At 47.3% G+C, this 13,522-nt stretch overlaps 1 protein-coding gene across 4 annotated transcripts; it reads left to right on the forward strand.

Annotated features, from left to right (window-relative positions):
- The first annotated feature begins 3,892 nt into the window (after positions 1-3,892).
- LOC128418566 (membrane-spanning 4-domains subfamily A member 4A-like) lies at positions 3,893-12,990 on the forward strand. 4 transcript variants are annotated; one of them, XM_053398359.1, is made up of 8 exons: positions 3,893-4,105; positions 6,535-6,627; positions 6,928-7,079; positions 9,254-9,373; positions 10,550-10,606; positions 11,164-11,265; positions 12,360-12,479; positions 12,741-12,990. In XM_053398359.1, the coding sequence occupies exons 3-8, from the start codon at positions 6,963-6,965 to the stop codon at positions 12,819-12,821; spliced, it is 597 nt and encodes a 198-aa protein (XP_053254334.1). In that variant the 5' UTR covers positions 3,893-4,105; positions 6,535-6,627; positions 6,928-6,962; the 3' UTR covers positions 12,822-12,990. The 4 variants fall into 4 exon arrangements, with proteins under 4 accessions (XP_053254334.1, XP_053254332.1, XP_053254333.1 ...); XM_053398357.1 differs by having other exon boundaries at positions 3,894-4,105; positions 6,908-7,079; XM_053398358.1 differs by lacking the exon at positions 3,893-4,105 and adding an exon at positions 4,145-4,302 and having other exon boundaries at positions 6,908-7,079.
- The last annotated feature ends 532 nt before the right edge of the window (positions 12,991-13,522 follow it).

A 13,522-nucleotide genomic window follows, 5' to 3' on the forward strand; every position in this document is an offset into this window, starting at 1 on the left:
GAACAGAGGTGTGGAAGCTCTGGTCTGTAGGCTGATGTGGCCCACCAGAGCTTTGAATCTGGCCCTCAGGACTTTCCCCAGGCTACTCCTCCCCTCCTCTCTTCCTACATCACCCTCAGCGTCAGCCCGGCCTTGCAGAGTGTTTTTGTCTGGCTGGAATGTGACAGCAGGGGTCGGCAAGGCTTACCGGCCATGGGCCAGATGACTCTCGCAGAGATCCTCCATGGGCCGGACCGGTGTAGTGCGAGACCAGAAATCGCGTCTGTGCATGTCTGTGGCACCAGAAATAGCTTCTGCACATGCCCAGACACCGAAAACTATGCCTGCACAGAAGTGATTTTCGGCATCTGGGCATACGCAGAAGCTATTTCCGGCACCACGGACATGCCACAGACACGTTTCCGGTGTCTGGGCATGCGCAGAAGTGATTTCCGGAGCTGCGGAAGAGAGTCCCCACGCCATGCTGCACCGGTTTAGTGGAGCATGTGAGACTCATCGAGTGGGCAGCTCGGTTCAGGGGTTGCTCACAGGCCGGTTAAGCGACCCTCATGGGCCACTTCCGGCCCATGGGCCTTAGGTTGCCGACCTCTGCCTTGGAGCTTTGTTAGTGCCTCTTTTGGTGTGTGATCCCGTCTACACATGGACGCGGGTGGCGTTGTGGGTTAAACCACAGAGCCTAGGACTTGCCGATCAGAAGGTCAGCGGTTCGAATCCCTGCAACGGGGTCAGCTCCCGTTGCTCAGTCCCTGCTCCTGCCAACCTAGCAGTTTGAAAGCACATCAAAGTGCAAGTAGATAAATAGGTACTGCTCCGGCAGGAAGGTAAACGGTGTTTTCGTGTGCTGCTCTGGTTCACCAGAAGCGGCTTAGTCATGCTGGCCACATGACCCAGAAGCTGTATGCTGGCTCCCTCGGCCAATAAAGCGAGATGAGCACCACAACCCCAGAGTCGGTCACAACTGGACCTAATGGTCAGGGGTCCCTTTACCTTTACCCGTCTACACTATTTATTTAATGGAGCATAGTAGTGTTGTCTATTTGCAGTATGGTAGCGCTGCAGAGAGCTTGCTGGGGAGACCATGCATTAAAAAGGGACTCAAAAATAACTTAAACAAGGTTTTAACAACAATAACAAAAACAAAAACTCCTTATACACTAAATACATCAACAAACATGACCCAACCACCAACCCATCCCCCAGGGTAATGGGAGAGCTAGGTGCTGCTCCTTATATACTACACCCAATTGCTGACACAGCTTAATCAACACAACTCAGCAGCACCTGCTATGTTTCACAGCTGAAAAACTGGGTCTCGTTAGTTTGCTCTGGCCCTTGCTCTGGCCCCGTAAAGACATACACATCGGGTGGAACAATGATGAACCTTTACATTTAAAGAAACCATTCAACAAGTAGCACTTTGCAGCCTGCTACCACCATGCAAATATATTGTTCCCAAAGTTGGGTGCCCCTCTTTCTGCCTAGCAGTGGCAAAAGCCCATGGAGCCCAGGCACCCACACAGGGTCTATGTCCCTTTGGAGAATGGAAGATGCAGCAGAGACTGTTGTGGCTTTAAGAAATTTGCTTCATTCACCTATTTACACCTTCAGTGTGCATGGAGCTAGTCCAGATCTTATGGCACAGTCATTCCAAGAGGCATCAGTGCAAGCTGACTGCAGGCAGCCTCTCCTATGATCTACCTCTGCTCTCCCTACCACTTCTTCTTCCCCCAAACGCCCTCCCCTAGAGCGGTTACCCAGGCCACCTCCCAAATCCCCAGTCTCTGTTCACACCTGGAGCAAGAAGGAAAGGATTTCCTTGCATTGCTAATGTCCCTCGATTGCTGCCTATCATTCATAGCTCAGCCACAGGAATTCCTTTGCAGCTTGCATTCTCCTTTCATATCACAAATAACTGAAATCACAGTGTAGTGGAAAACACACAGGAAAAATGGAAGATTTCGTCTTGCACAGTCAACCCTTCCTGCGAGTCCTTGCTGGAGCACCCCTGCCCTTGAGGGAGGCCCAGCTGGGGTTCAATTGCCCAGATTAGGAAACCTAATCTGCACAGGTGGTGGCTCGGGAGACATCCAGCCCCATCTGCTTGGGGCAGGTACAAAGTAGTCAGAGAGGATAAGGATGATGGCCCAAATGCTGCTGAGGCTCCCTATGGCTGGATCTGGTGCTGTATGTGGGTGAAGTTCTGGTGGGGGAATTGTGTCTTTGGAATTGTTCCTTTGGGGTTATTTCTCAGTGTTATAGGGTTTTTTTATTGCTGTTTAAGAAGGTTTACTGTTTGGGTTTTGTTGTTGTTGTTCAGATAAAAATACCTTCCCCCTCATATATTTTCTACCAAAGATCCTTTTGAAGAACCTGCAGTGTTAACTGGCAAAACACCTAGCATTTATTAATTTCTAGGGCTTGCCTTAAATCTATAACAATATGGTAAATAAGATTAAGAAATTGGTCCCCAAATGCATGCTTGGGTCTGAGCTACAGTTCCCAGAGGGGTTTAAGCATCCATGCCTCATCCCAGAGAGCAGTGGTTAGGAGCTGTGTTGCCCACCCTCCTTGAGTGCCTTTGCCTGGCTCACAGCATATCTGATTGTAATAATTTTGGTAGCTTGACTGGATGGAGGATGGAGAAAGGGAGGTGTATGTGCACATGGAAAGCTCCAGCATTTGCAGGGCCACAAGGAAGTCTGCCCATTTTTGTGTCTGGCCCTGCCCACAGTGGGCAGGAGGCCCCTGGAAGATTCCCCACCATGAAATGCAGCCCTCAGGCTGAATAACATTGTGGGCTAAGTCCTAAGAACCAATCTGAGGTGGCTGTGTGGGAGCTTAGCAAATATTTTCTAAACATGTCCTCGGTAGGTATGTTGACATGACAGTCGTGCTGTTTCTTCTCTCTCCATGATTCTAAAATAACGCGGCAGCTTTGGCTTAGGAAATCTATTTAACTTACCCATGCATTCAGGACAGATCCTGAAGCTGAGGCTCCAATACTTTGGCCACCTCATGAGAAGAGAAGACTCCCTAGAAAAGACCCTGATGTTGGGAAAGATGGAGGGCACAAGGAGAAGGGGACGACAGAGGACGAGATGGTTGGACAGTGTTCTCGAAGCTACCAGCATGAGCTTGACCAAACTGCGGGAGGCAGTGGAAGACAGGAGTGCCTGGCGTGCTCTGGTCCAGGGGGTCACGAAGAGTCGGACACAACTAAAGGACTAAACAACAACAGCAACAACATGCACTTAAATAGGGTGAATAAGCTGCTATTACTAAGAAATGTTAATGTTGGGAATAGATACTATATCTACCTTCCTTCCTTTGTTCTGAATTATATTTGGAGTTTTAATCCCCTCATCCCATATAAAATCTAATACGACTTTCCCCCATTGGTTACAACACAACAGCGTTCTGACCACATTTTTAGATTTAAGCAGGAGGGTGCTATGTGCTCCCAAATAGCATAAGGGCATTGAATGTGGTCTTGTGCATGAAATACAGCTTCCTAAGAATATTGCCTTCTTTCTTTTTGAAAATGAAAAGGAAGCTTCTTGTTTTGTTGGCAGAGAGAGAGAGAGAGAGAGAAACTGGGTGGAGTGCAGCCAATACAGGAGGAATCTTCAGAAACCAGAAGGGTGGCTACTCTAACTTTCCTGTAGTTGGGGAACAGGACCTCAGAGTTCCGCAGACCCCTTTCCTCCCCACAGCTAACAAAACCGGACTAAACGATGCAAAATGGGGCGGGTAGGTGGCAAAATCTAGCAAAATAGGGGAGACCCTTATAACCCTTAAATGGACAAATGCAAAGTGCTTTGAATCTTGATGTGTTATGCAACTGGGAGAGAGTGGGGCGGATTCGGAGTATCCGGAGAGGAAACGTTGACGTGAACAAACAGAGCCAATTAAAAGCCCGCGTTCTCATCAAACTGGAATTCAGCAAAATCTAAACTGTTACCCAATATCTGTCCGCATCCATTTCTGCAAGCTCTAATGAGATCAGCTGACACTTCTTTCGAGTAGGCACCCCTAGGACTGCACCGTCAGGAAAGGAGCGGTAGCTGCGAGGCAAGAATTGCAAGCGAGATCTCTTTCTGAGCAGGTCCGTGATAAGTTCGCACTTCCCCCCATTTCCCGCCCGCCCCTCCCCTCCCCAATCTTCTCCCCAAAGTTCAGCCCCGCTAGTTAACCATCATCCCGTTTGGCCGGGACTCCTCTACCATCCCGCAGATCCCAGCGGCGCAGGGACGTCTTTTCGCGCTCTTGGGGCCAGAGGAGGCGAGGGATCCTTGCACCACGGTCTGTATTCTGCGTGACAGCCTTGACGGGTGGTTGCCTTTGCCTAGAGGGGAACCGGGTCCCAGCCAGAGGAACCAGCTCATTCCCACTCCTTTTTCTCCGAGGCAGAAGGAAGAACCTGTCGCTGAGGAGGAGGACGGGCAGTTTGGAGTCCCGGGTTAGCTGTCATGGGCGTAGCCAGGATTTATGTTAGCTTTGCCAAGTGCGCCTGCTGCTCTCAGTCTCTCCGCTCTCCTGCAAGGGAAGGGAGGGAGAACGTCTCCTGTTTCCGTCCCTCGCCATTGGGATGCCAATTTAGGACACTTCCAGCCTGCCACTATTTTCAGCTGTCGTAAATTTAGGGAAATCCCCAGCGCAATCCGAAACCCTCTGGTTCCTAACCCTGCTCATCCCGAGGGGCGGCGGCGTGTCTTTCTGCAGGATTGCTCCCTGCTGAGGTCCTTTGCAGCTGACCACTTGACTGAGAAATCATCCTGATTTGATGGCACAAAGTTTTCAGCCTGTCGTAAATTCAGCGCGAGCCGTTAAGGGTCACTTCTGAACGAGTCGTTTTATGGAGCACGAATCCTGATGCGTTTGCACAAAGCTCGCGCGCGAAGGTTAGGCAATGGCTGTCCGCGCACACACGACACTCTGCCCCGGATGGCATGGCACAACTGGGATCTGAAGCCGAGTGCGCAGCACGACTTCAACCCACCCTGCGTGAGATGCTAAAAGCAACACGAGCCATTGGTGCCCTCGCCGGACACCTCGCCGGACACATCTGAAAAGTTTTTATTTTTATTTTTTTAATAATCTGCAAGCCTATTCATTAGCCCCAATTGTTCCTGCCACACCAACCTCATTCAGCCTGAGAAAGAATTCTGTGGAACTCAAAAGTTTGCTCACAAACTTTGGGACATTTTGCTTGGTACAAAGTAACAAAGTTATTGCTATATTGTGGCGTTTGGATTCTCCCGTTCAGTTTCAAGGCACCTCCATTTCTCTTACTTTGGGAGCATAGCCCAGGTGTGCTGGGAAGTTGGCAGAACAACCAGGGATCCTCTGGATCCTACATCCCTGTGCGTCTTCCTCTAGGACAGCTCCCTAATTAGTTTATTCCCAGCTGACCTATTTCTCGAGATTTCATCCTGATTTGATTGCACCAACTTTTCAAAGGAGTCAGATGCCTGCTGTTTAGCAATCATTCCCACTCTCTTGTATGAACTCCCCACAAATAATTTTGCAGTTGTTACTCTGGACTTTCCAGTGCATTTTCCGCCACTTTCCTTACTGTGAAATGTAAGATTCTTATGATCTGAAATCAGTTTTCTTGTGCAAGCTTGCCAAACCCAGTTTAATTCCATTACTGAAACTTGCAAGTATGTCCTGGAAGCCCACCCAGAAAATAAGGACAGTCTGCAAGTGGTCAACAGAGTTGGGGTGTCCTTTGCTTCCCAAAGGGGGCAGTAATTCACACTCCCCCCTCTCCCTACCCTCTTTGTGGGAAATCCAGAAAGAGGAGTCAGCTTCAACATTTTCTGTTTGCTGGAATGGGCACTCAGAGAAATGTGGATCCAGCAGGGAGGACTTCTGGGCATAACTTACCTATATACTGTGATACTGATCACATCTGCATCTCTCACTTACTCCAGCTTGCTCACTTGCCATCGTCGTGCATCTTCTGCCACTGCATCTCTACTCTACAGAGATGTAGCGAGTTGTTGAGTCTGAAGTCCAAAGTCTCAGGACTCAGCTAGATTGGTAAAGAAAAAGCGATTTATATGTGTTGTATAGGCGATGCAATGTGGGTGGCGCTGTGGTCTAAACCACAAAGCCTAGGACTTGCCGATCAGAAGGTTGGCGGTTCGAATCCCCGCGACCTGTTGCTCGGTCCCTGCTTCTGCCAACCTAGCAGTTCGAAAGCACGTCAAAGTGCAAGTAGATTAATAGGCACCACTCCAGCGAGAAGGTAAACAGTGTTTCCGTGCGCTGCTCTGGTTCACCAGTAGCGGCTTAGTCATGCTGGCCACATGACCTGGAAGCTGTACGCTCCCTCGGCCAATGAAGCGAGATGAGCGGCACAACCCCAGAGTCGGTCATGACTGGACCTAATGGTCAGGGGTCCCTTTTTATAGGTCATATAACATTGTGCCACCAGATGGCGCTGTGTACTCCCGTTTATTTCTCTACCTGTTTTCCCTGTTTAAATTTACAAGGCCTTTAACTGAAACGCTCCTTTGATGTGTCTAGATTCGGCCTCAGACTCCATGGTCCTTTTGTACATACAAATGCACCTGTAACTGCAGCATAAGACTGCCTCCAGATTGCTACTGCATGTGAACTGTGAGTAAACTGTATTTTATTCAAAGAAGACTGGTTTTTTGTGTGCTGCTGTTGTTTTAAGGGGGATAAAAGGGGGAAACACCAGGAAAACCCAGTCTACACATCAAGGCATCCTGGATTGCTTCATCAAAAAGGCTGCAACAAGCTGAAGCAGCAGCTTCCTAATTTTGTCGCAAAAGGGGTGTGCTCTGCTAAACTCACAAACGAGTGTAAGGAAGGGTAATATATCCTTTCCTAATTTCTATACACATCCCCACACTATTTCCCTTGTCCCATTTAGATCTCCTCTTCCTGATACAGTTGCTGCTTTACAAAACCACTCCCCAAACGCCATCATGGATTCCAATCCGATCTCACCACTGACCCCCCGATCCTTCTCGAGAGATGAGTCAGATGCTTACATGCCAAAAGCAATGAAGAAGTTTTATCGGGGTGAGCCATTGGCACTGGGGGTGAGTATGGAATACAGGGGAAACCTAGAGGGTCTTTGTTCCCCTGCCTGTTCTATTTGAGCGCTCTCCCACTTCCTTCCCCATAACATTTTAGACCTGCCTATGCTTAGGCAACTGCAAAACCCTCTTCTCAGCTTCCCAGCCCTGCTTCTGAAGTCAGTTCTGTCTTCTCTTCTGCACCTTGTGTAGCCCCAGCTAACGTGGGAGTTGTAGTTCAGCAATGTCTGGAGTTTAGCATCCTACATTCTAATGCCTGATTGGTTTCAGCGAAATACATACTCATCTTTCTGAATGAAACCTTTGGATTTTTGAAGTGCTTAAATGTTGACTGCATCATGATCTATTCTATTCATTTTTTTAAAAAGTTCTATACTGTAGGAAGAAAATTCAGTTTGTATACATAGGAGTAAATCTCACTGAACTCAGTGGGAATGGCTTTTGAGTGGATGTGCGTAGAGTTGCGCAAGACAGGTCCCTATCTCCTGCCCTCCCACATACAAGTATTTTAAATAACATAAATAACTTAGGTTTGTCAGGGTCCCCAGGGAAGGCAGAACCACTGCTATGAGGAGACGGCTAGCCACACTCTTCCTGCCTTTCCTATGCCTATCCAAAGAGATTTTTAAAGAATTTGGGATGATACCTTGCATGGTGTAGTGGTTAAGAGCGGTGGACTCGTAATCTGGTGAACTGGGTTCGCTTCCCCACTCCTCCACATGCAGCTGCTGGGTGACCTTGGGCTAGTCAAACTTCTCTGAAGTCTCTCAGCCTCACTCACCTCACAGAGTGTTTGTTGTGGGAGAGGAAGGGAAAGGAGATGGTTATCCGCTTTGAGACTCCTTAAGGGGGAGTTAAAGGCAGGATATCAACTCCAAACTCCTCCTCCTCCTCCTCTTCTTCATCTGAGGTTCAGAATGCAGACTATATTCTCTGCCTCTTATTCTCTCTCTGGTGATATTCTGAAAAATAAGCAAGCGTCAACAGTTGCAGCAAGATGCATGTCTGCCATGTTCTGAGGACATGCAGCCCAGCAGTGCTGTTTTTCTAGAAAAATAACTTCCAGAACTCACCATGAACACCTCAGTTCCTATGAGTTTCCCTTGACAAAAAGCCCTGCAGCCGAGAAATAAACAACACTCCACGTACTCACAGCTTGCATGTTGAATGGCTGTGCGCAGCCATAACCCTGCCCGACATCTCTGCATGCATTGGTCTCCTTTGCTTCTTTCCCGGAGGCAAGACCTTGAGCATATCCAGTGCCGATTTACGTATAAGGTAAACAAGCTATAGCTCAGGGCCCCACTCTCCCCCCCCCCATTATACCGAAAGAAAGAAATACCGTCTTTTACACTCACTAAGTGTAACAGGGTACAAAGGTCTGCTGTCCCAATGAACAGTGTGGACTACTATGGGGATATTGATATTATATTAAAAATGCATTGTATTAACTACAATTGCATTTTACAGGTTAAAACACCTAATTTCATATTAATAAAGCTATTATTATTAGCAGTTTGCACCATATAATTATAATTATTAGCAGTTTGACCATATATTTACACCTATTATTACCGTATTTCATGTTATAGCAAGTTTCTAGAGACTAGATTATGAGTCTTTGCAAACTGTGTTTCTAAAGGAACTTTGGTTGTTTCCAAATGCCAATGTGTTTGCATTATTAAGTTTGTTATGAATAAATTTTTTTTAAGCTAGAGCTTAATAATTATTTCACTATTAATATACTTCTTCTTAATTGTATTTCATTATTAATATACTTCTTCTTGATTGTATTTCAGTTCAACAATTACTTTGATAAAATACATATTTTGTTATGTGCAAATGGCTTTAGATACCTATTAGGTCCATAAATTACCATATAGCATATATTCAACACAAAAAAATACCAGTGGCAAAGTGTTGTTGACAAAGGACAGCTGGACATATAAAGGGCCCCATTACCTTCATTAGCTTTGGGCCTCATCAAACCTAAATCTGGTCCTGAGCATAGCAATGGTTTACTATTGGATAGCATTGCATTGGCTCCACCCATTTAGGCCTTCAGCCCTGCTCACCTCAACATGTGCCCACCCCCACCATGTTTGAAGTAACTTTCAGTTGGTCTGCAGCTAGAATGTGTGGTGATAATGAGACCTGGTTTTATGCTGTCTTTGCAGATCACGCAGATACTCATCGGAATTATGCAAGTTGGCCTTGGAGCTGCCTTTCACACTGTGCCTTATTATTATTATTACCCTTACATTGTAATTGAAGTACCAATCTGGAGTGGAATCTTGGTAATCCAACACACATCTTTGTGTAAAAAAAGAAAAAGAAAAGTTCCTTTGGGATTCAGCTTAGACTAAGGGAGAGATGGAGAGGTTGGGAATGTCCCTGGGTGATTGGACTGCAACTCCCATCAGCCCCTGCCTGCCTGGATAAAGTTCAGGGGTGATTGGAGTTGTAGTTCAGCAAAATCTCTAGGGCTGAAGATCCCAAAGCTCTGCAACAGTTGAAGACCAGAAGGCAACACCGACCAAGGCTGAGCATCACTCAAAGATCCTACAACTGCTACTGTGTAAAGGGGGGGGGGCTCAGAATTATGCCTCGTGAATTAAGTGGAAAATAGAAGCCACTGGGGAGGGGGAAACCACACACCTGACCTGTGGGCAGAGAGTCAGTACTGCTTAATTGAGTGTGTGTTCTGGGGTGTTAGTGGCATGTGGGTGCAACACCAGGAGCACAGGATTGGCTCTGCACAGTGCCAATCTCCATACCACCTGACCTCACTCTCCCAGTAAGAGGCAGGGACTCCTTTGCCAGGAAATCGAGTACAGTCCTGCCACTTCCCACCAGGCACTACTATTGAGAAGTTCAGCTTTTTTGGGAGGGGGGATAGACAGTTTCTCGTCCTCAGGAGACATGAAGATGGCATGTATGTGGGATAGCTGGTGAAAATGTCAGAAGCTGAAGAATGGCTGAAGAGGTGTTCCAGTCATTATGGGATGGGGCTTCATTGTTCTGCATAGGCCTTTGCCCTTCCATATTGCTTGTGGAAGCTAACTGTCTGTGCAGCTTTGCACACCCTCGGATCCTATTTCAGAGTGTACATGCAGTGCTGACATGGGGCCTTGGAGGTGGTTGTGAAGGGGTGACCATTCTAGGGAGCAGGCAAGGCACAGCAACAGTGCCAGATCCAGCCTTGGACTCCCCTTGTGCCCTGGACCTCCTCCCTCAAAGAGTCCACCAGAGAGTCTGTTGGGCAGAATTTGTATGGACAAATGCTATGATAGTTATGGAGCTGTCCAGCAGAAAGGGTATCTTTGCTTCAGTACTTTTGCTTGAGAAACATCAAGTAATGCTCCATTAATATCGTTTTCTGTTTATGACCTAATGGACTGGAAGGCAAGATGTGAGAAAAATCCCTTGGAATCTTGTTCCCAGCTTCTGACTTCCTTTTCCTTCTCTTACAGTACATCATTTCAGGGTCCCTCTCTGTGGCAGCTGCCAGGAACCCCAAAATACCACTGGTAACTAATTTGCTTGTTGGGAAATTGCGATGAAAGATGGAGTGCAGAATTCATGGCGCCTGCTGCTTGCCATTTAAGGGTCCCTCCTAGAATTCCTGGTCTGAAGTTACCTTGTCCAACTTCATGCATTTTCCAGAGGAAGTTCTGTGTATCTCTTATGGGGTTTATCATCTCAACTCAAGAACCATATTGGTCTGCAGCTACCATGTCCAAAATCATGCATCAATTCAGATATGGCTGGTTAGAATCCAATAGTTATTTAACTCTATATATAGCTTGAATTTGTGAAACTCAAGGGGTGGTGCTCTGCCTCTGTGTATTATGACATTATTGGATGTCCCCAGAAGCCCGTTCTGCACTATACATTTAAAGCTGCATCAAAGCACTTTAGACAATTATGACTTCTCTCCAAAGACACATGAGAACTGTCATTCAGGATGTTAGGAGACCTCTATTCCCCTCACAGAATTACAGCTCCCGGGGAGGTTTATACCAGGCAGTTGCTTCAGGATTGCTCAATGAAGGCATGATATCTCATTGTTTGTCGCCACTGTTAGGTGAAAGGGATGCTGGGAATGAACGTCGTGAGTTCTGTAGCGGCCGGCATTGGAATCATTTTCCTCTGTTTTTCACTGGATAGCTACCATTTGCGTAGGCAGGTGAGAGAGCTGCAATGAGCATCATCCGAAAAAGTATAGTGGGTGTAATAAATCCCCATTGTTCCCTTGGGTAAGTGCTGGTCTCATCATAGGGAGGGCTCTTCCAGACTGTTGCTATTTTGGGGCGGGATTCCAGTTGCATCCTGGCAAATCCAGGTTGTGAGATTAAAGTGGATTCGATACGCCCTTGTGCAAGAAACACCACTCCCCTGCTGAAAACAGACCCTTTTTGGATAAGGAAAATGACTGGAAAATGCACCAGAAAGTGTGTTTAGACAACCTTGGCAGGACAGGATGGAAGGATGAACAGAGCAAGTCATGGTGTGAGCAGAGTGACGCTTTGACATAAACAGAGCAATTATGGGATTACTTGAATTGCTTAAGTCTGCTGCGTTTGGCTTTGACCAGGGGTCCCCAAACTAAGGCCCGCAGGCCGGATAAGGCCTGAGGGACTTGTTTATCCAGCCTGCAGAGACCCCCATCTCCCACTGCCATTGCCTGCTCTTACCAGTGCTGCGCTGCGCCACTGCCCACTTCCTGGTTGGAGGAGCACTGGGAATAGCTTGTGCACATGAGCAAGTGTTATTTGTGCATGTGCAAACGTTATTTCCGGCGCTCATCTGGGTCGGAGGAGGCCCGTGCACATGTGCACAAGCTATTTCTGGTGCTCCTCTGAGCCAGAAGTACACCAGAAATAACGTGTGCGCATGTGTATGGGCACGTGCTCCCCTGCCCTCTGGCCCGCTGTGCAATCAGCGCTGGAGACACCAGCCCAAGGCACAGTAAGTTTGCTGACCCCTGGCTTTGACTGAGGGTCTTTTAAGCAAGGGGAGCCCTTGAACACTTCAGGGGGGGCAGCCAAGTTAGGCAGCTCTGCCTGGTCTCCCAGTGTCCAAGGGGCACTCGGTGTCTGTGTGCATTATTATGTTGTTTTGTATCCTCACAACAACCCAAAGAGGCATCTGGTTGTCAGCAATGGGAACAGGGTGCTGGACTATCTGGTCCACTGGTCTGATTCAAACTCTGTTCTTCTCACATACACATTTATAACTGGATAATAATCCCCTTTGCCGGGCTCTCTGCTTCATTGACAGGGCATATTGTATGGAATCCTGCCTGTCTTCCTGGTATTCAACATCCTTGAGTTTTGCATCACTATTTCCACCGCTGCGTTCGGGTGCAAGACTGTTTGCCAGGACAACTACACCGAAACGGTAACACTGAAGAGAGTGGGGTTTGGTGACCATGGTAGACAAAGATATTCCGGGGTGGGGCCTGCTTCCTTGCTCCCCAAATAAGGTGTTTGTTGTCAAAACAGCATTTCACCTTGGGCCTAGAAGTCTCCCTCTAAGTTCAATGGTCTAGAGCTCATCCCTTAATACTGATAGCAAGCAGAGTTAGTTGCTCAGGAGCTGAGCAGCACTGTAAATGCACAGCAAGACTGATTTTTCTCCTGGGGTGTTCTTTTCCTGCAGGTTGTGGTGGTTTACCAGAACGTGAGCCCAGGCGACTCTGTTGCTCTTCCTGATGCTTGCAAGGATGCCAGATCTCTCTGACACTGTTCCTTCATCCCATCCTCCTTGACTGCCATTTCCAATGTTATGGGTAAAAAATACTAAATGTGCACTTAGGCACCAAGGAGGTTTCTTGGCTCATCCTAGATCATCTTTGAAGAAATCTATGTCTGTCATGACCCATACAAATAAAACACTGGGATTTTGATAAGGCAGTGTGGCCTGTTGTTTGTTGGGAAGACTGGCAACTTTTAACTTAAGAGCAACATTTTAAAAGTAGATCGGGGAAATGTAAGAAGCCAATCAATGGAAGCCCTGAAAATGAATAGGACCATTTTGAACAAAAATAATGAAAAAGATTTCCAAAAGAAACTGCAATGGATGCTCAGATTGCGAACGTGATCTGTGTGGGAGGCACATTCACAACCTGCAGCGTTCGCAATCCGCAGCGCCATGTTTGCACATGCGCGGGTCACAATTTGGTGTTTCTGTGCATGCGCAAAGCGCCGAAACCAGGAAGTAACCTGTTCCGGTATTTCTGGGTTTGGCATGGTGTACAACCCAAAAATGCGCAACCTGAGGCGTCTGTAACCCGAGGTATGACTTGACTGTATAGCAAATATAATGTTGCTGAACTAGGCCTTGCATGAGAATAAGAAAAAGAAAAACTGCAAACAGGATGTGGGTTGACTGGACCAATAAAGATCCCCCTAATTGCACTAGATATCTTTCAGCAAGATATG

Source organism: Podarcis raffonei, chromosome 8 (genome assembly GCF_027172205.1).
Source record: "Podarcis raffonei isolate rPodRaf1 chromosome 8, rPodRaf1.pri, whole genome shotgun sequence".
NCBI lineage: Eukaryota > Metazoa > Chordata > Lepidosauria > Squamata > Lacertidae > Podarcis > Podarcis raffonei.

Bases quoted from the DNA above. Each gene is read 5' to 3' on its own strand.
- LOC128418566 (XM_053398359.1), top strand. From the start codon at position 6,963: ATGGATTCCAATCCGATCTCACCACTGACCCCCCGATCCTTCTCGAGA. The intron at 9,374-10,549 runs GTAATCCAACAC...CTTCTCTTACAG, and splicing joins CAATCTGGAGTGGAATCTTG to TACATCATTTCAGGGTCCCT. The intron at 12,480-12,740 runs GTAACACTGAAG...CTTTTCCTGCAG, and splicing joins AGGACAACTACACCGAAACG to GTTGTGGTGGTTTACCAGAA.